Source organism: Chelmon rostratus, chromosome 5 (genome assembly GCF_017976325.1).
Source record: "Chelmon rostratus isolate fCheRos1 chromosome 5, fCheRos1.pri, whole genome shotgun sequence".
Taxonomy (NCBI): Eukaryota; Metazoa; Chordata; class Actinopteri; order Chaetodontiformes; family Chaetodontidae; genus Chelmon; species Chelmon rostratus.
This window is the reverse complement of record NC_055662.1, coordinates 18,407,165-18,430,255: the sequence shown is the minus strand read 5'-3', so window position 1 is coordinate 18,430,255 and position 23,091 is coordinate 18,407,165. Positions and strand designations below refer to the sequence as shown.

Below are 23,091 nucleotides of genomic sequence, written 5' to 3'. Positions count from 1 at the left end.
TTCAGTCAATAACACAGAGACCCTCATAAATCTGCAAGACATATTGGCCTAAAACATTTCACTCATCAATAGGGATTTATTAAAGAAGAGAGAAAAAGAGCAGTGAGAGGGGGAGAGGGAGTTTGGGCCATGAAATAGACAAGAGCTGAGGAGAAAACACCTCGATGGAACGCTCAATCCAAGCACAGTAAAAACAAAAAAGTAAACATCCCACTCGCTTCCTGCTCTCCTTGTTTCTCCTTGTGCTGTGTTCACTTAATTGCCTAAAATGCCAGCATTGTTGGATGTCATTTAACCTCAACAGGAAGCTGCCCTTTAAATGCCATGGTGATATCGATAAACAAGAGGTTCAGCCGTCCCAACTGCATTTAAAAATGAACCAATAAAAAACACATCTGCTGAATTGCATGATGCGATTATTGATTTTCAACATTTTAATTCACTTCAAAATGTTAAATAGCTCATGTTTTAAATAAATTACTAAACACGGTTCCCCCTGTGAATGAAAAGAAAGCTGAGTCAGGAACTTTGGGAGCCTAGCCAAAAGATCGGGGAATTCTTCTTGTTTTTCTCCTGAAAACCGTAAATAGACAGTCAAAAAAAGAGAAAGCACTTACAGTAACTAAGAATTTACACACATGGACAGAGATAAAGTACAGCAGGTTGTTGTTTCTGTTTTGGTATATTTGTCAGCATCTGGTTTGCCCTCACAGCAACAACAGAAAGCAGAGTTATTTCTGGCAACAGCGCTGATTCTCTTGTGCGTTGTGCTCTTTTTTTATTATATTGATTAAAAGAAAAAATTGCTAGCAATGATATTTCATTTCTGCAGTTTCTGATTCTTGTTGATTAGAGTGTAGTAACTGCTCATTTAAGACAGTGAAGTTTTTGGGCACTAGAGGCACTGTAGAGCAGTGTTTTAATGACTCCCCAAGCATCTCATATTCTATCAGGGAACGAGGATGCCCATGCTTGAGAGGGAGACGTGATACACACTTCACCCACAGGGGTGGGATTTCACCCGGGCTGTGACATTTCACATGTCAGAGGGGTGACAAATCCCATTTGCACCCAACCCCACAAGATGGTACCGCATACTAAGGTCGGGGGCGGTAAGGTAGCTTTCAAAGATAGTAATGTGTCAGTAAAAGGGAAGAAGAACACAGCTGTGAGGCAGTCCAAAACATGCAAAACATGAAAGACTTCAATTTTGTGAGCGTATGGGAACTTATTCAACCGTACAAATTGTTTTTTACAATGTAAACTCCAGAGGGATGGTTGTGAACTTGCTTACAATTTCACTAGCAGTGTGAATAAGGCTGTGTTGAAAATGACCTTTCTGTACTGTGTGTGTAATGCAGGCATTCAGACATTCTCCCAACCTTTAGGGTGAGCATCTGTGGTGGTGTAACGGCTACTTACATAATTGGGTGATTTAATGCCTGAATGACTTGTGCATAGATTGGCTGCTTGACTGACTTACTGACGCACTGATTGATCTTTGCCCTCCAGGAGGAGCCGTTTGTAATGGTGTCAGAAAATGTTCTGGGAAAGCCGAAGAAGTACCAGGGCTATTCCATTGACGTCCTGGATGCTCTGTCCAACTATCTGGGCTTTAAGTATGAGATCTACGTCGCCCCAGACCACAAATACGGCAGCCTGCAGCCTGACGGTCAATGGAACGGACTGATGGGTGAATTGGTCTTCAAGGTGAGGAGAAAATGATCTACATACATGCACAAACACACACTTACAATACAAGAACAATAAATATGAATATTGGAGAGCAATGGCATGGGTTGGGTAAATGAGGATTTACCCTGCAGAGAGAATATGCAGAGGGGTACATTTTACCTATTTCTGCACACACACTATACCAGTACACAAGGAGAAGTGTGTTTGCATGCACATCCCATAGCCATTGCTTTTGCTAAGTAGGTCTATAACCTCCCTCAGGTTGATCCTGCACAGTCTCGAGTCCCATCTCAGCGTTCCCACTAGAATCATGTCACAGTGTCATTTCACACATTTGAAATAGGCTAATTCATTGAATTAGTTTAACTCTTCTTAAAATTGGAGAGAGACACTTTTTCACTTGGTCCTACAGCATGTAGTCAAAAGTGGACTAGAGAGGGCCTGAACTCAGAGGTTTGAAGATGCAATATTTCATATTGGTGAAACCACAGCAACTTTATAATAATTTGACTAGCTTCAAGTATCCTTAAGTACTTGTTGCATAACTACTGACAGACACTTGAACTTCCTCAATGAAAAATGGAAAAGCAGCAAATCTGTTTCTCAAGAGAGAGTGAAGCTATAAATTTGGAGCGAGGCCTATAGCTTGAGGAAAATAACTTGGTGCAGTTGGATGCACTTTAACCATAACACAGCAGCCATAGCATACAGGTTACTTGAGGGAGCGCCACCTTTGAAATCCATTAGCACAGTGTACTAATTTCACTGCTGGTGAACTTGCAGGTCAATCTTTTGTGCTCCCAGGTTTATTTTCCTAAGTTTAGATGAAGAACCTTTCTGTTGTCCAACATGCTGTAGCTGTATCCCAACACTGACATTGGCAGCTTTTCTAGTAGCCACTGACAAACAGTTCTGAATGTTGAAGATTATTTTGTCAAAGTACTAAATATGTTTGAAATTATAATCCATCTAATCATCTTTGACTGGTTACTGCAGAAACAGCAGTAGCAAGCAAGCAGAACAAAATGAAGGAGATCTTGTGTATCGTGCCTCAGTGACAATAATTCTTATTTCACAATCAGTCAAACATTTTGGGATCAGTATCTCCACTAAAACCTAAAGGACTCCCAGCACATGCAGGATTTTTGCGCTCACTGTCATACCTTGTTCTTTTTCAGAGAAAAGGCAGAGAACATTTTATTTTGCTACAGAGACAAATGCAAAGCAAACACATGGAAACATTACAAGAAGCATCTCAATAAACTGAATAACTCAGACCGTCTCTGTTCCTCTGGGGCCTTGGTTCCTTAAAACATTCATCGAGTGTTGTCATGCGGGGGCCCGCCAGCATTAAGCCTTGAGCTCACCTCAGTTTGTCGGAGTCACGCCATTCCTTTGTCCCCAAAATAATTTATGGATTCTTAAAATGGGATGCGACAAAAAGCCAAGACAGCGATAACATTTTTTTGTTCGTGTTTTTTTTTTTTTTTTCATTTAATGCCAAAAGTAAGTAAATTAAGTTAGTTAAAGTAAATTTGCTAAACTCGCCATAGGAATTAAATTCTTCTTTGAAATTTTATACACTTACTCTGCCAGATGGAGGGAAGACAAAATACCTTGAATCCCGAAACTAACTTCTAAAGTATTGCTTTCACGACTAATGAACCTACACCACACTGAAAATGTAGAATGAAATTTAGACACAGCTAATGTAAGATGTGGTCAGAGTTCAGACTTTTAACTGACAGAGGTCAGTGCAGCGAGGTGATAAGCCACTGTAAACATCTGTCACACAAAAGGCTGTCATGATGGGAGATATCCCTTTAATGAAATAGAGCACACTTTGACATTAATGCAACAATAGAAACAAACCTACTGTTGAGGAAGTAGATTATCTGTTACAGCAATTTAACTATCATAAAAACATTTTTCTGCTATACAGACTAAGCTGGTCTTAATTACACTTCCCACTGCGTTTATTTGTTTGTGTGAGTGCATGCTCATCTGCATGTGTGCACAAAGCTCTCTGATGTCCTTCCTGAATTGCACTCAGCTGCTGCACATGTTGTTCACTCTCCACAGGTCAAAGTCAACAGTGTTTTCCCCAGTGTTTTCCCCCCCGAGTCTTCCACGCCTTTGGCTGCATGTCAGGCTTGAGCATTTTTAAGACTCCTCTCCTTCCCTTGACCTTGTATACTTGTGCCCCCCCCCCCCCGAAATGATAGAGAAATGCTTCAAGCACAATGCATATTTATGTGTACACAGGCACGCACTGAACATGCAAATAATTTTGTTTTCCTCATCAGTCAGCAGCAAGGTTTATCTCTCCAAAAACCCAATTATACCAGATAATTATTACCCAGAGCGCCCTCTGGAAGTTTCCATGTTGACTGACCACAGCAGTCAGCATGGCAGTTCATCCCTACCCATACTTACATACACACACACACGTGCATGCATATCGTCATGTTGTCTCAACCAACAGGCATCCTGCAGGGTTTATCCCAATATTCTTCTTATGCAGTGTAAGTGACAATTTCTGCACATTTAAGCATTTTGTTTCCTCACTCAACTGTGAAATTTGCAGATTTTTTTTGCCCACAGTGGATTAAAAATATTGTTTGTTTTGTCTATGTGTGCGCGTGGGGATATGAATGTGTGTGTGGTGGGTAAGCATGCCAGTGTGTGTCTGTAAACGTGCAATCAGTGTGTGTGCGCTGTGGCTGTGGGGCTTAGCATTTGCCTACAGAATCTAACCTGCTACTGTCAGTTACTTGTAGCAACAAAGAAAATATCATTATCAACCAAGTTCATAAAATGTGCCATCTCTCGCATAGTACGGATTTCAAACACACATGCACAAGCTCACAGCAGCATCTTAAATCCTTGTTATGGTACAAGCAGATGTCTACAGCTGCTAGCCAAGCACTGGGGACTGAAAACATTTTAATTAGCCATCATTGTTTCCGCATTTAAGCTGAGCTCAGCCCATTTTTCTTGGCAGACACACTCACTGGCAGCTTTTTTTCCTACTTAAAGCCTTACATGTAAATAATTAAAGCAATCATTAGTTGTCTCTTTTAAATTCCAACAATTCAAAGTGATGAGAAATGGTTTAAATGTTTGTGGAGGCATACTGACACAAAAGCAGATCAATGAATGAGTAATGAATGAATGATTCAAAGTCATGCATCAAAAGATGCCTAGTCCATGCTGGGCTCACAGTGGGATTACAAGACAGTACTCACATACTTATGTGGTGTACAGAAGCAAAACGGAGGGTAATGCACATGAGAGTATCCACACACTTACTTTAAGGCATGCTCTTCTTTCTAACCTTTGTTTTCTCTTTGTTAATATGTCAGTCTGTCTACTTTTACTAGTATAGCAACACAAAATATTGAAAATACTTTGGAAATCATTGTCAGTCTGTGTGAGGAGAAATATGTTTTCTGCATTCAGAGTGTTGACAGTATGCAGGAGCTGATTCTTTTACTTTGAACCCAGCCTTTATCTCCTACGCATTTGTCTGTATACGAGTGTGTTTGGACAACTTTTTTTGAAAGTCTTGTAACAAAATAAAAGACATCTCCCTAATGGTATTTTTGCATTTACTTTGGACAAAAAACAATATGTATTGTCGACAATAGCTTTGTTCTCAAAAAACGCTTTTTGCTTATCTACTAACGGCCCAGATGTCTCCAAGTCAAGTAAAGTTTCTGAGCATGTTAATGCATTAATCTAGATCGTGGGACTTAAAGCACTTACCTATCTCTGGGTACCAAAGTCCACATTTTTCAGCTGCGTTCCTCACCTACACATTTTCACAGTGTTGATACTTCACATTCCTCTCTTACCCTCTGCCTCTTGCAGCGAGCCGATGTGGGACTTTCAGCCCTGACCATCACGCCTGAGCGAGAGAGCGTCGTGGACTTCACCACGCGCTACATGGATTATTCTGTGGGTGTTCTGCTGCGCAAGGCCGAACGCACTGTGGACATGTTTGCCTGCCTGGCGCCCTTTGACCTGTCACTGTGGGCGTGCATCGCGGGCACCGTGCTCCTCATTGGCATCCTTGTGTACTTGCTCAACTGGCTCAACCCACCCCGGCTCCCCATGGGATCTGTGTCCTCGACAACACTGTACAATTCCATGTGGTTTGTGTACGGCTCCTTCGTACAACAAGGTAAGAAAGAAATGGCATAGAGAGAGTGGAAGGAAAGGAAAGAGTGGGGAAGCAAAAGAGGACTGCCTGATGAATTAATGAATGAATAATTTTTGAATGGTTAGATCAGGCATTAAGCGAGTGATGGCTGTGATGGTATTGTCAATACTTTTTATAACACACTTGTGGCCTAGTTTTCTTGTGCAAATTAGAGATTCTATGCATGAAAAAATGTGCAGTTGTGATGAAATTACATATAGACGGTGAACTGGAACATTATGGTTTGACAGACATTATGGTTTGCCTTTTACTGAAGTAAGTCAAGCTCTATAGTTCTGGAGTCATCGACCGTGACTTGTAGATTTTCATAGCTCCGCAAACAGAAGATGGACAGTTGTGTTTTTTAATATTTCTGCCATAGCAGCATAGCATCTCTAACAACATACCAAGTAGTTAAACCACGAACAGCCCAGGCCCATAGGGCGAGCTGCTCCGGATGGGGGATTAACTATCCATCCATTGACGCGAGAGGGAGGGTCAGGACAGAGGGAAGATGAGCATCACTCTTCAGTATCAGTTTGCATGCCAGAGTGTGCCACTGTCAGGAATTCAGACCTCCCACAAAGTTGCTCTGGACCACCGTGGTCTTATTGACCATTCTCACCAGCACACGATGCCCCTGAAGTAACGTAAGAAAGTGTTTTTCAGATCAGAAACACTGCCAATAACTCCAAGTAGTTGTTATCGGCGTAACTGAGATGCCTGCTCAAAACCCCATTTACTGTTCTGCCGTCAAGACACCACCAGAGCCAAATAGGCTGGCATCAGTTGTCACAACTTTCCTGCAGTCAAGTGCAAGCGCACATGACTGCAACACTTTTTTTTCATGCTTTGACTAAATGTGCCACAGCGGACCTGAATGCATCCGCTGTCTCGACTGACAGGTGGGTCGAGTAAGTGACCAGATACAATGTCAGACCCAGAAAGGCGATGTTATGTCTCGGTGTTAACATGCTATTTTTCCCGTCTGCCACAAAACTAAAGCCAGTGTGAGCATGTGTGTCTTGAGATAGCCCATAGCCCACCCATATCCATAATGGGCTGTATATCGTTTCATTCTTTGCGACTAGGAAATACCTTAGATAGAAACCCTCTTGCCTCGGCTTGTTTGGCACTATTCATATGGCTTTTAACAAGACAAATATTTCCTCCTGAAACACCCAGGCTGGCTCCCCCTGTGCACCAGGCTTTCAACTAATTCCACTGTAAACCCATCGGCAGCATACTTTATTTGCAGGGTCCATCACAAAGGTAAAAAATAGAGATATAATGGGATGGGAGGGAGACATAGAAGAAAAATTGTGATTGCCAAAGCAATCTAACGTCAAGAATCTGAGTTTTGAGCTTAATAGCTGTCCTCTGGGTGTCATAAGTGTGGACTGACCTTTCATGTTTGAGCACAATATAGTCAAATGAGAACAAAAGGGGAGGAGAGGTTGTGTTTCACATGGATTGAGTGGAGGATAATGAACCCGTCCTGATTATCCAGCCAAAGATTTTCCAGAGTCCATCGGGCCGTGCTCAGGTGTGTAGATCAGACAATTGACACCTAGGGAAGGATTTAAATTTCATCAGTGCAGGAATAGAGCCATGACGGGGAGCGGAAAGGGCAATGGGAGGAGGGAAAAAATAAGATCACATTATGTCTGTTTTCCAACTGGATCATGTGTTTCATTGAGTGTTCATATCTCTATTGAGTATAATATGAAAGAGAGATGCTAAATATATTCGTAGTCATAGGCCTGTTGTTATGTTTGCATGTGTATGGTTTGCAGCTTAATAAATAAATCACTGCTATCTTCCAATGAGCACAATGTGCTCTTGCTATCATGCTCCAGGACTTGCAATAGTTAATTTTTTAAGCTACATTAATTATGCAAATTTTAAGAGGACAATTTTTTTGTTTTTTTCATTTTTTTTTTGTTTTTAATGCTGCCTGTGAAACATTTCTTGCCCTGAATACAGAACTGATGAGCATTCCACCGTTTGGTAAATAATCCTCCATCTTGTGCTGCAGCTAATGGTGGTAATGATGATGATGATACATGCTAATTGCTGTTTGATATTCGCAATCGTTTCTCTTTTTAGCTGTAATTAACATTTTAGTCATGGCATCATTAGAGAGAAAAAAGGGAGAGAAAGGATCTAATTCTTCAAGGGTGGGTTTGCCCTGTCTTTGTGTGTGTGTGTGTACAGGACTGTATGTTTAAGTGTGTGTCTTTGTGTGTGGCATCAGGTGCATCTTGTTCGTGTGAGAAGACCTGTGCTTTAGCCACAGGCAATTTAGTTCTGACTTGGCCAGCCAGAAACATCTCTCACAAAATTAACTAAGTGTGACCAGATTACCTCCACGAGGCTAAGTGGGCTGACCTTCACAACCGGAATGTGGTTTACCTCCATCCCAGCAACCATTTTGTTCTCCTCTTTCAGACACACAAAAACCTTAGGTTTATGTCAGGACCCAGCGTCTTTATAAATGACCGACACAGTCACTCATCGTTCAAAGGGTGCACACATCTTCTCACTTCACCTCAGTGGGAAAAAGGCCCGTCTAGTGAGAAATCTCACTCATGCCGTATTGCTAGACAAGCTTATTTCGATGACTGACCGCCAGTCTCCCTCACGCAGAAGCGTGTGGATTAGCCAGTTCCACCAAGGAGCCCTGAGCAAGGCTTGCAGACATGACATCCAACTTTTAAGACCTTTCAAGTGTGACTGGTGATGACCATCTAGCTTGCTAACAACTTGTCTCCTTTTCCGAAGGACCTTGTTCTTGCCACATAAGTATGCAAAGTGCGGACTGGACACAGCATATGCAGCTGCTGCTGTCCCGTAGACCCGTAAAATGGCGGCTGAGAACCTGCCGGGTCCACTGATTGAGTAAGGATTGACCACCCCTGGGATGAAAACAGTATTAGACCTCAAGGTGATCCCAAGGTTCCCAGGGATGAACCACATGCAAGCAGGATGCACAGAGCATGAATATCACTCACACATCTAGCAGTGGCTGAAGCCAACAGCAAAGCCTCCTTTAGAGAAAGCATTTTCATATGTGTGTGTTCGAGTGGCTGAAAAGGCTGATGAGGCCCTCCAGAACTGCAGTCAAATCCCAAGAGAGTGACACTGGCTTGGTGCTGGTATCTTTGTGCACCTTTCATAAACTGACAAACAAAGGGATGCTGGCCTGCTGTTTTACCATCATAGTGGAAAATTACTTATTTTTGTCAATTCAGTACTATAGAGAGGACAGAATTGAACATTGAAAGGGAGTTTCTTGTGACTAAGCACACCATCCTCGAACACTCTCTACTCACAGCAATAAGGAGACCTGGCGAATGACGTTCTGTCATCATGAAAATGACCCTCTGTAATAGCCCAGTAGTTCTCCAGTTAAACCACTCACAGGCCAGGCCCACAGGGTGACCAGCTTCAGATGGGGGTAAACTATATGCACATTTGCCTAAGAGGGAGGGTCACTGTGCAACAGGGCAAAGAGAGAAGTTGACAATTACCAGTTTGCATGCCAGATAATGCAAGTGCCAGGAATTCAGACCTCCCTGACAGTTACTGTAGGCCACCACAGTTGTTTTGTCTATTCTCACCAGCACATGTGCTTCTGAAGTAACCTGAGACAGTGTTTTAGGATTAGAAACACTGCTAATAGCCCAAAATATCTGTTATAGGTGTAATGGAGATGCCTGCTCAAAACCCCATTCACAGTTCTGCTCTTGAACACACCACTACAGCCCAGTAGGCTGGCATTAACATGCATAACATGCAACACTTTTTTTTTTCATTCTTTGACTAAATGTGCCACAGTGGGACCTAAATTCATCTGCTCTCTCGACTGACAGGTGGGTCAAGTAAGTGGCCAAATACAATGTCAGACCCAGTAAGGCAATGTTATGTCTCGGTGTTAACATGCTCAGCCAGTGTGAGCATGTGTGTCCTGAGATACTTCTTTAAGGTACCCATAGCCAGGATGGGCTGTATACCTTCTCCCCCTTTCTTTGGGACCAGGAAAGACCTTGAATAGATATCTACTGGCCTCTGCTTGTCTGGCACTATTCATATGGCTTTTAACCAGAAGGATGTTGCCTCCTGTAACACCCAGGCTGACTCCTGTGCTTGGAAAGTAGTGAGGCCTATTTTGACTCATGCATGCTCTCTTACTCTCCTTTCGTGAAGACAGAATGCCTTTTGGCTGTAGAATTCTGCCACTGGGTGGCTGACAGTGGTCCGTATGCAGGGTTGGAACTGCGCATGAGCCTGGTCTCCTTCTCAATGCAATAAATACACTACATACAGACACTAAAGGGTACCATGTGCATACCATGTGTGTACCCTTGATTAACTGATAAAAACCCATCAGCGGAAAATGCTCAGAACAAAGTTACGTAGTATAAAGAGCAAGACAGTTCGCAAATGGGGGAAAGTGAGGTGGATGGAGGGGTCCAACTTTCACCCAGGAGACCAGGGTCAGTGTCCTGTGAGAAACCTAAAGTGAACAATCTTTTCCTAAACCTAACCAAGCAGTTTTGTTGCCTAAACTTAGTCAAACTGTGGCAGTTTTATGACATTAACCACATGTTTGAAAGGCCTTCTAGCAGGAAGGCTTTCAGCGTTTCTGGGATGAGATAATGTTGGACTCTCTGGTGTATGGTATTGCCATGGATGGGTTTACAGTGGAGATGGTTAAAAGCCCAGTGTGTCTCATACAGATGCTAAAGGATACCATCTGTCTGTATGGGACGGCAAGGAGCATGACAGAGCAGGGACAGAGCACTTGACATCCCTGGAATGAGAAGGGGCTGGACACACTCGGGGCAGCTGGACTGAATCACTCCTGGGAAGGCAGTGTTATAGGGGAACAGGCGATGTATTGCTACTTTCTGTTTATGTTTTTTTCTTATGAAAAATTGTACCATTGCACCCATGGCTGTGTGCCTGGATGCGTCAGTGAACAAACATTTACTTCCACAAAGTGTGTGAGTGCTTGTGAGATTTAAGTGTGCCACTGAACAACTTGAACACTTGAACTGAGTGTCTTCCCCTCTTGGCTGGAACTCACAAGCTGAGCTCCGAGCCCACACATCGCCCAACGTCAGGACTTCTTTGGAAACGGGGTTGTATGTCTTGACTGACAAATTAGGCTTAATTTGAAAAACTACAAACGCAGGTTCAAAAAAGGTTCAAAAAGTCAGTGTCAAAAGCGTATAAACACACACACACATACACAGTGAATATTCCCAGAGCAGTTCTCTCACAGCACTTGTATAATGTCCCAGACCTTTGTGCTTCACCCTGAAATATTACCCTTAGAGAAAACTGATTCAGATGCAAAGACGCGCACATACACACAGCAGGAGGGAGCTGGAGATGAGTGATGAGAGCGAATACTCAAACATGTCTCTGTGATTCCTCTCTCTTTTTTACTTCAGCACTCCTTGCCTCTTGCTTATCAAGGCTAGAGTACCTGTTTACAGCTTCACCCATAGGTCTCTCAGGCTGCTGTTTGTGTGTTTGTGCCAATAGACGTAGAGATGTATAAAGGAAGAGAGAGCGAAGGAATGTGAACAGTGGTAAAAAATGTCTAGACTCCATGGAGTATGTCTAATTGGTCTTAAGGAGAGTGAATGAGACAAAAAGAGGGCAAGAGAGAGAGGAGGAAGTAAAGAGACACATTGGGAAGGACTGCATCTGACAAAATCTGCTGCTCGGTTCTATATTTTGTCAACCACAACATCAGAGATGTAGTTTTATTATTCAAGAGTAATACAGTATCTCCTCAAACACCTCAAAGAATTAATATTAAACAATGGTTCACAGAAATGTTGTTAAAATCCAGCAGGAATCCAGAAAGAATAACTAAAAAGTCACAAGTCACAATTACAACGTCAGCTTAGTAATTGAGCCAACGTTAAAATTAACAAAATGCTGTGATCGTTTACCTCCAAAGAGGCAGAAAAGGAGATGGAACATAAATTTGTACAATGCTAACTTTACAAGCAACCAGCAGGTAAAGGATATAAAAGGTGGATATACAGCACACTCCATCAGAACAAGGTCAGACACCACATCAGCAAAAAGTTGTACATAGTCTGAAAAGCAATAAACCATAGTGAGGGAGAGAACTGTAAGGTCAAGTGGTCTCAAAAGATTCATGAAAAGGCTATAGAAATACAATTCAGTATTAACATGTAGCACGCAGGTAGATGCTGTTCCTGCTGTGTAGAATACCAACTGAGCAACTTTAACTCAAAAACATGCAACTGAGGCAGCCAATGGGACAGACCATCTGTCAGCACACACCTGTCCTGGATGTTGCTCACAACTTGATTGTGGTTTTGGTCTTCTTTTCAAAGCAGACCACATCCACATTGCTGACAACGCAGTGTGATTTGTGTGTTTTAGCAGTGAACACAGACAGAGAAAAAAGCAGGAGTATGGGGATGGAAATCATTTGCAGGTGATCACACGAAATTTAAATAAGAGCTAAAGACGGGATGAAGTATGTAAGTAGTGGGTGCAGAGGGGACGATGAGAGGATGTGATTTAAAGAGGATGTGAAATGTTTCCGAAGGAGATTAATTTTCAGCTTCAGTCGGGTTGCTCTTTGGCCCTGGCTGAGGTGGGAAGGTCTTTCCAATATTTTTCTGAGCCAGGAGGGAGGTGAGTCAAGGCTGGGATGAGTGATTACCAGGTCACATTATTAGGAGAGCCAAGTAGACAACATTAGCAGAGTGCAGGGCATACCTGGCTGGTATGTAGAGCCTGGACAGACCATGGCCTGGAGGGATGGCAATGTGCACTCATTTGCAGTCTTGTACACCAGGTTTTGGTTTTGAAATGAGCCCCCACAGGCAGTCAGGTGGGGGAGGGAGCAGGATGAGGGTGACATGCAGGAATTCAGAAAGATATAAAACAAGACAGCCTGCAGCAGTTTAGATGAGTTGAGGGGAGGGTGGTCAGAAGAAAGCTGCAGTAAAGTTTTCGACAAGCAGAGCAGAAGTGCTGATAAGGAAGTGTCTACTTCATGCGGTGGTTTAAGCATTTGTAAACCAGCAGGAACAGAAGAATGTGCTTGAAAGAAAAAAAAAAAAAAAAAAAAAAGCCTTTGTGAGGACACATTTGTACAGTACATGGTGTGGATTGAAAGTGTTATTCATCACTGAAGATGATAATGCTGTTCAAATTGTACAGCCTGTAAAGTGGATTAAACATCATTTTCTACGGATATTGGAGGAAGAATAAAACCAAAGGCAAATTAAAGTGACCATTTGTTACTGTGTTTGAGTCATCTGGAGAATTCTATTGAATATCCCAAGTAAACGCATTAATGATGCAATTAATTTGCGATCCATTTCATTAAAAGCAAACCTCAAAGTGCTGCAAGAAAAACACAATTCAAAGAAGGAGGCAAGAAAGATAAAGCACCAGAAAGCCAAGAAGTAGCAGTAAAAGCAGTGGACTGATAATTTAGCAGTCCAAAGAAAAACGTCTTGCTGTAGAGAGAGGTGTCTGGGCCAGTTTGACACCAGAAGCCCACCGTCTGGAGTGCCCTCAGGTGTTGCTCTGGTTGTGTGTTCCACAGCCAGAGATCATGTGCAACAGATCACATTTGGAAATGGCAACAATGGCGATACTTTTCTCAAGTGTTCCTTTTTCCTCATGCATTTTTGGTCCAAAGCCGCACTCTGTGTGCGAGAAGAAAGCTGAAGTGGCCACAGTCAGCAAATGGACTGTGAACTTTTCTGTAATTGAAATGTGCAAACAGGCGACGGAAGCTGGCAGTCAATGGCGGCATCTCTGCTGACGTGTAACCTGTGTAGGAGGGGGAGAGGTGCAGTTATGCAAGTCGGACTTGTTGAAGTAGAAGAAAAATTAAACTGAGAGAGACAGAGTGTGAGAACGGACGCGTTACCCTGTTCCGCCATCCCATTTCCTGTTTCGATACCTCCCTGTCTCCCTCCATCTGTCTCGCCATCTCTCCACGTCCTCCTTGGCTTGTCCTGACTCCGAAGTTTTGCCAGCAATGTTTGAGCTAAAGCAGAACAGTCAAAAGCAAAACTCTGGTGTCACTTTGAATATTTGTCTTTCACAAATCTTTCCCAGTCGCTCTCTCTTTATGTCTCGCTTTCTGGTCTTCTCCCCTAATTAATGTCCTAACCAGTAGGGGAGGAAAAAGCCACTGAGGAGAAACAGACTGTGTTTGTGTGTGTGTGCATTATGTGTGTGCTATCTTAGCATGCCGCCCCACTGTCAGCGTGAGAGCTGCTGTCTCTCAATTAGAGCTAACTTTGTGGGGAATACACACACACACACACACATACACACACACACACTGTGAATGACTAGTTGTCACTGTATGAAAAAAATTGCACAGACACACAAACACAAACACACAGTCAGGGCCATAGGCCATAATCAACACTTTCATCTTTCCATCTGCTGCTCTAAATATCTCTCTGCCGTTCCCTCTCTTTTTTATTTTCCTCTCACACACTCTGCAGCTCCTCTTTCCCGCTGTCCCCTGCTGCACATCCATCCGTCTGTATGCGTGAGTATGCCTGTGTGTGAGCGGGAGGAAGAGTGTGTGTTCTCTTCACAGCCTTGTTGGAGCACCATATAGAAAAAAACCAAATTGTTTCTCTGTTTCCTTCCTCCCTCCTTTTGTATTTCATCCTTCAGTTCTCTCCATTCTCTACTTCTTTCTACTTACTGCTGAGTTTTGTCAACGTGAGCTGCGTTCACATTCAGCACTCCCCATTGTCTCTCTCTCTCTTTCCACTCTATGGTTCTCTCCCTCCATCATTATCTCTGCTTCTGCTGTGCCATACTGCTGGGAATCCAACGTTATCATCATTTTCCTGCTCTCTTCTTCTCTTTTTCTCCCTCTCTTTCTCTCTTTATGACTCCCTCTAATCCATTATCCCTCTCTAACGACTCTGCTGTGCTGCTGTGAAGTGGACCCAACTTTAGGACAACGCGTCCCTCCTCGCTGTGCCTCACTATCTCTCCATCTATCCTCCCTCTTTTCTTCTTTCTGTCCCTCTCAGTCTCTCTCTGGCTACAGAGATGTGCCACTGTGAAAAGAGACCGTCTCTCAGCAGTTCCATTAAATGCATCTCTCTCTCCTGCTCTTTCTTCCGCTCCGTGCTCTCTTGTTTCTGTCACAGTTGCTTCCGTTCCTTCCCCCGTTTTCCACTCGCCCTCCCTCTGTCCACTACTTTCTTACTGCTCACATGTGATGAGGTCCAGCTGTTACTAGTTCAGCCACATCCCGCTCAAATCTGCTTTCAACCCTTCTGGCCCCCATGCAGTCTGTAAATCCATCCGCCGTAACCCCAGTAACTAAGTATATTTCCTCGTTTATAGTACTTGTACTCTTACTGATATTTCCAGCCATGGAAACATTTTAAATATGATACATTATTAAGGAGTGAGTGACCTAACAGTAGATTTCTGAAGTAGTTATACTTAGCAACGCTGGGACCGACTACAACATTAAAATGCTGCCTACATGTTGATGTTCTGTACTTTTACTTGTATAAGCAACATTGGCATTTATCTGGAGTCATGTCTGTGTCCTTCTCATGAATTGTTAGTCTCTGCTTTGGTCTTCACAAACTCCTGAGGGAAAATTTTGCTCTTTCACTGCTCAATGCTCCATTTTGTGTGCACAAGCTAGACACTAAATCTGTGTTTGTCATTTGGCGTTCAGCAGCCAGCATATGCAAGCCTTTTTTTTGCTGAAAAAGCTTCCTGCTGTGGCCAAAAATGACACCATAGAGCGGTGAGAATGAACCAGAGCAGTAAAGTTATGAGCTGGAAAAACCAAACATAAAAAGATGTTACAAAGCTTTGGAGAGCTGAAGGGAACTGCAGAGTCAGGTGATAATTCTCAAAGTCAAAGTCAGCCGTATTGTCGATTTGGCTGTGTGCACAGGACTTACGGATCGAAATATTGTTTCTCACAGTCTGAAAATATTAAGGTGAGAACAAGGCACCAATAAAGATAAAACAAGACAAGTGCTTAAAATATACACACACACATTGGTGGTCCATGGTGCAAGAACAGGTGCCAACAGATGCTCAGTCTGGTGGAGCTCTCTATACATTTGTCACCATGAGCAATCTTTTCACATACAAGTAGTCAAATAATCCCCTGTTGATGTAGGAATATTGATTATAGCCACTTGAAGTGATAATTGAATCTGAATTCTTCCTCCACCACTAGCACTTCTCTTCAGTCCACTTTCAAGAGTTCTCCATAATTAGGTGACATGGGAAATGGCCAAAATTTGATCACAAAGTCTAAAAGATGTGAATATTTGCAACACAAAACATGGATTTCGAGCCTCTGCGTTTGCTAAAAATAAAAGAGGACATGACAGATTCAATATGCATAACAATGTGAATTTCAACAGTTTTAGTCCTTGCACTAAGAGGCATGTTGAGCAATCGGAAAATGTAAATGGGCCCCCTCTCTGTGTTTTGATTGTTGTCATAGGCCAACAGATTTGGCCTTCAACTTTAATTACTCTGCTTCTCTCCTGCTGGTGGTGACGGAAGGTGCAGCCACCGAACCACTGGCTAAAACATTTCTTACATATTACCCAGCATGCATGTGTTATACATGTCAGAGTGTAATGTATGTATTGACTCTCACATGCTGTGAACGCTCTCTTTCTCACTCTCTCTCTCTACATTAAATGTTTTATCATGCTGGTTAAATTGCATGAGCAAAGTGTCTCCTGCTGTTCTCTTACAGTAAATGTCACATTTAGCCGGAGACCCCAAACAGAGGCCTGGACAGAGTGAGAGATACGCTGCAAACATTAGGATTCATATAAGACTCATCCTCGCCTGTGTTTTACTGTGCAGATTGTAGTGATGCAGACTGAAGATTTGTACCTTCCATAAAATATATATCTGTCAAAGCCACCCTGGAGCACACTAAAATTGGCTTGTCTTTTTCCACCCAGATTCTTTCACCAGGGAGTCGGGGAAGCTGTAGCTGGCAAGGACAGTAATGAGGAGGGCGGCTTAATTGTAATACAAGCATATTTATTTTGGGCTCTCTGTTGTTAACTGCCTACGATAAACAGGCCAAGTGAATTATGTTTTATTCCAGTGAATGTGTTGTAAAGGTCAGGCTTTGAGCAGAATGCAAGTGGAATGAACAATAGATTTAATTTCTTCTTGCTCACAGATGATAGATGCTCACAGTAACCTTCTCAGGATTTACATGCTGTTTAGGGGTATCTGATGGATAAATGTGGAAACGGACACCTGAATAAAACCTGTAAAAGCTCACAATATATTTAAAAATGCCACATAATGGATTAGACGCTTACTGGAGCAATAAGACATGGAGAATGATGCAACCTTCAACTAGCACTTGTCAAAAAGACAATAGAGACAAAGATCTGCTGGTTCCTTTTGTTCATCAACAAAGGGCATGCCAAAGAATGGAGTCGTGATTTCCCTCAATAACCCTCAGTGATTCCAGATAATTGCGAGATTTATGTGGTCATTTATGTTAACAAGGCAGTCCCCCCTCTGCCAGCCCCCAGCAAAACTCCAAAACCGTGCAGCCAGATGGAAGAAGAAAGAGCAAAGGAGTCAGTCAAAAGAGATAAAACAGTAGGAGACTGGAGTGCTGCACACCTTGTTTGACACCTTGTTAGTGTGCAGTCAGTCATTATAGGGACTGCTGAGGCAGGACTATGTAATAATAGAAAAGGGTGGTTTGGCCAGAAGTTTTCACAGTGGACAAACCAACATGTTAGCTGGTGTTACGGCTGGAAATGAATACATTACAAGCTAGAGAGTGGACAAGGGATGCAAGGAGGTGGATACAGAGGACGTCTCGTGGGCAAGAACAGACCAGAACACATAATAACACACTGCTGTACATCATTATATCAGTCTTGTCGGACACAGATAGGTCATACTGACAGTTTAAAGGGACAACATGTGGTTCACATGCAAAGAAGGAGTAACACCACTTGCCTCCTGACTGAATTGTGAATCTGAATGTGATCAGAGAGTTGGAGCTTGTAATGCGTGAAGTCAGTCTCTGTGTGATACGCAGTGTCTCTTCAGCTTTTGAGTTGTAAAATGTGTATCTGTAAATGCAAGTGCAGTTGCCTTCATTAGAGTTATGTGGAGAACGCATTGTACACACTGCTGTGCAACATATGTCCTCTGCTTGACATCTGTGTTGCAGTAGAAAATAGGTATTGGAACATGTATTTATTGCACACATCTAAGGTGCATCTGGCTTGTGTGTTAGCCTTGTTAGTGCTGTCCTATTTTATTTTTCTTGAGAAAAACATTTTATTTATTAATTTTTGTTGCTACTGTGTTTACTGTAATGCAGGTAATCTCCACGAAAGCTGATTTTTCACCCGGCTTTCAAGGTCAACGATTTTTTGATTTCCAATGAGGTTGCACATCATACATTTTTTGTGTAACCATCTTTTAGGATGGGGCTGATAATTGAAATTTTAGTAGTTGAGGATAATAATAATAATAATAATCCTAATCCTATCCTAATAATAATACAGGACCAGTGTGTAAGATTTTGGGGAATCTATGTGCAGAATACGGCAGAAATAGAATATCATAATATTCATAGCTATGTTTCCATTATTGTATAATCACCTAAAAAAAAACAATTTGTTGTGTTTTCATTACCTTACAATGAGCTCTTAATTCTACAGAGGAAGCAAGTACTCTTCCAGTCTGCCGTGTCGCACCGCCATGTTTCTACAGTAGCCCAGAACGGACAAACCAGACTCTGGCAATAGAGGGTTTTTCACGTTTCCCGGCCACCGTAGGTTCTCCTACATGCTTTGAAGGGGCGGGGTGAGTTGAGGGGTATTAACTTGGTTGCAGTCTGCTGCCTCACCACGAAATCCTACACACTAGTTCTTTAACTGTCTCCTTTTTGATCAAACGTTGACATTGGACACCGGCATATCTGTACACAACAAGTACTTTTTTGCTTGAAATAGTAGATTACTGTACTTCACTTAACCTCCTGGGTGAGGAGAGTAACAATTATGATATCCAATCAGAATCTAAATCAAAGAAGTGTTTTATCATAAGCCCACTAATGTTGTTTAGTAAAACGTTGTGCTCAACTGAAACTAGTTCTGCTGCTAGACTGTATGAAGTTTGTAATAACAATAATTAAGTCATTTTTCGTGACTGTTCTGTTGTTTGCTCTTTTTAAAGCAGTGTCTAACTGAACTGTAAGATAATAAACAGCTTTGCATTAACATTTTTGCTCCAGGGCTAAACGGAACAAATTTAAAATTGAGGGGAAAGTGATGGAATATAATGAATAGAATGTTTTCCTCTTAACTAGTTGAATTAAAGGCCAGTAACCTTTGTCTTACGCCCATGGAACAGTAGATAGATTTGGCTCTGTGGGTGTGTGTGATTTTCTGCAGCACCGTGTGTGTGCGTGCGTGTGTGCGTGTGTGTGTGTCTCTCTGCCTTTGTCTCTGAGGAAACATCAGTTTTCATTGGAAATGTGATGTCTGCGGAGGTGAGAAGGGAGGGTGAGAGCATGGTAAATTGCATTTTATTGGTCCCCAGTAAAAAAAATAAACACGACAGAAACTGAGAGGAAAACAGTATTTAGAAGTGTAGGATTTTTTTTAACAACGGGAAGAGAGAGCAGCAAAGAGAGCACTTGTTAAAACTATTCTCTGAGGTCTTACCTAGCTACGTTCTTTTTCACATTACCTTTCTGTTCTCAAGAGATGAGGACCACTTCAGAGCCTAATCAAATGTGGCAAAATGCAATTATGCACCCCAACTTCTGAAAAAGAAGAAGATCAGAGCGTTAATTGCAGCATGTGACTTTTAACTGAGTTTCCATAATCGATATCGCTTTAAACTCTGTGCTCTTGAGTCATAATGTTTGTCTGTTCTGACAAAACTCAGTGGAACAATGGCAGAGAAACCGGAACGTGGTTGGTGAGGTGGAGGCAGGGAGAGGACAAGGAGATGGGGAACAGTGAGGGCAAAAAAAGAAAGTGAGATAGAGAGAAACTTTGTGGAGATTGTAAGAGCTCAGCTTGTGGGGATGAGGTGTCGAGAAGCGGGGTGATAGACTTGCTGTCATCCACCGCCTCTGTCCTGCATGTGCTGTTTTGGAGACGGGGGTGGAAAAGTGAAACACTTTTGTAGCCAGTACAAAAAGACAAGGATCAGTGACAATTCTGCACTGATGTGCTGTGTGTCTCATTATGGGTATATCGCACATGTGGGTATGCATGCCACTGCTCATTTCATATTTGCATTTGCATTCATTCTTGTGCCCGTGCTGGTAAACAGGAGATACAAACAAAACAGGAACCCGCTCATCAAAATTTTGCTCCAGAAAGCTGCTTGTGGTCAAAACCTCAAAAGGGGACACAAACACGGCAAAACTGTCGTATGTGCTATGTGTGACTTAATGGTTAATTAGAGGGAAAACTCTGAAATTGCAGTCCTGTCTAAATATCCACAGTAAGTGTGGACATGCTGCCCTTGAGAGAAGAGGAAGAGCAAGTCAAGATGTCTGCACAGAGAGGGGGGGGGGGGGGGGGGGGGGGGGGGGGTGCGAGGTGTGAAATATTGAGAATGACAGTCTTAAAATTGAATATGAGCAACTCAAACACAATCACTATCAAGTGAAAGAGCTTAGAAATACACTCACAGACTCGAGTACGTGCGCATAGGGAAGACACAGACACAGATTGCCCAAGTCAAGGGAAAATTGCTGAGCGGGCCATCTGTCAGAAGTCGCACTCAGAGAGGCAGCCATGGTCTTAGTGGTTTGATAGAACACGACACAGTTTGCATGCGGTCACCTTCAATGAGACCACAGCACTGAAGCTGCTCGCTGATTTCCCCGTGCACGTGTGTGCGTGGTGGACACGCACGCATGTTGGCACTTTGTGTATTTGGGTGAGAAATAGAAGGAGAGATTAGAGAGATCTAATCTGACTGGTTTGGTGTTACGTCTGTTTGTTTGCTGTTTAACAGGAAGTTTCAAGTTACTGTTGGTTTCAGACACCCACAACAGTTGGAATAGTTTTTGTCAAACTTTTGTTTTTAACTTATTTTGCACCACTTTTTTTTTTTTTTTGGCTCCATTCTTTTAAGGCGTGCTTTCTGATTCATCATCAGTTTGAATGGAAAAAAAGTATATGCCTTGCATGCCTTCCAGAATGGGCAGTCACTAAAAAGAAATCCTCCATCCTCCACGCAGTTTTCTGTTGCTCATGTTTCCTGTTCTCCCATGAAAACTGTCAGGGTAAGATATTAATAAATAGTTCCATCCATCACCACTTTTTAAACAACCTTCAGCTATTACGAATTGGCTGCACACTGGTGTGTGAATTTTCTCTGTTCCTGGAGGAAAAGTCGTTACTTTTGCCCCCTTACAAATAAGCATATACGTATACAGAAGTGCCAAATAGACATGAGCACATTCTCACACAGCCTTGACTTCCCGCTGGCTGTAGTAACCCTGATACTATTCACAGATTGTATTGATCCATATATAAGGAGGCGAGCAGGGAAACACAGCCTGTAAATAAGCTCAAATAAATTTCTGCTGACTTTGTCATTTTTGTGTTCCTTTCAACTGTGAAAAGGAGGCAAAAGTGCTGATGAAGCTTGAAGAAAGGAGGAGAGAAGAGGAGAAATGAGCGTTTCTGTAATAAGTCCAATGTCAAGCAATTTCTGCATATGGTACACACGCGCAGCCCTGAAGCGTGCGTATTCAGAGCAGTACTCATCCCAGCCATTCTGGGAGGGCATTAGGAAGTTACCTCGCTAAGCCATACATGCATACAGATGCAGACACACACAAACACGCACACACACACACACACACACACACACACAGAAAAAGACCAGGGGTTTATCGCTGGTCTCCACACATGGCCCAGTGCAGTCTGGAACTTTGCTGGCTGCTCTAACTTCATTCATCCCAGGGAATAAGAAAAAGCTCTCCAAGGCCAAGAAGCAGACAGTTTTAATGAATGTTTACAAGTGATGATGCAGCAAGTTGTCTCTGAAGGGAACACACACAAGTTCTCTAAGTGTGTGTGAGTGTAGTTAAGTTTCGGATCATTTTGGCAAATGAAATATTTTTTCAGCGTGATCTAAAATGGAGTAAATTGTAGAAAATATGGTAAACAAGGTATCTAACAAGCAAGCGCAATGTACTGCAACTTAAAGTCACAAAAATAATAAAATAAAAAACAAACCAATCTTGAGGTGATGTATGCTGTGCACATTTTGCCTCTGAAAAAGTTTTTTATAGTTTGTTTGAGCACAGCTGTAGTAAGATCTGTTGTGTAAAATCTGCTACGAAACTAGAGGAAAGAAGGCATACATCGCTGGGCAACAAAAAAAAAAAATGTAATAATGTCCATCTACAGACATGTGGTCTGCTTTGGCATGAAGCTCAGACTTGAAACTGGTCTGTTTAAAGACTAACTGTGCTCCGCCCAACATACTTGCTTGCCCTGCCAACTAGTAGTGACAGCACGCTGCAAACCAAACCAAAGCCTGATGTATATTTTAATCATTCCTTCTTCAGAGAGAATGATTTGCAGGTGTTGGACACCCATAAAGCTTCCTCACTAATAAGAATTACAATGTGACTGGCCATTATCTATCTTAGACCCACAACATGGCAGCTGGCCAACAAGCACACAGCACAATTAGCTTATAATTGCCAATAAGCCTTTCCTCTTGGGCTACATGTTTGGCCATAACACCACACATATCAGCAGCCAGACACGTTAGCACAATAATATAATGAACCACCCGTAGTACCTGTTCATGTCTAGCCATTAAGCTTAATATTGCTTTTTCCCAGTGCTGGCCAGTCAAGCAAGACTGATGAGTCAAAACCAAGAACAGAACTATGTGCAGACATGTTCAGGAGATATGCAAAGTCAAACTGATTTTCGCAGAATGAAAGGAGATTTTGGGAAGTTTCCCTTTATTCCATTTTACTTTCATTTCCTCTGATTGTTAGCGCGCCGGGCTAATGCAGTGCAAAACCCTCTGTCTCATTTCTAATTGGCATTGTGTGACCCACTTGAACCATATACACACCTCTCGTCAGAGTATTGGTGCAGCCAGAG

General features: G+C 42.5%; 1 protein-coding gene across 1 annotated transcript in view; it reads left to right on the top strand.

The window, feature by feature from the left end:
- The window catches only part of grid2 (glutamate receptor, ionotropic, delta 2), a 478,236-nt gene that overhangs the window by 375,135 nt on the left and 80,010 nt on the right, over nucleotides 1-23,091 (top strand). The window contains exons 10-11 of the mRNA XM_041937698.1: nucleotides 1,513-1,710; nucleotides 5,569-5,881. Coding sequence (XP_041793632.1) covers nucleotides 1,513-1,710; nucleotides 5,569-5,881 — 511 coding nt within the window. The remainder of the gene's footprint in view (nucleotides 1-1,512; nucleotides 1,711-5,568; nucleotides 5,882-23,091) is intronic.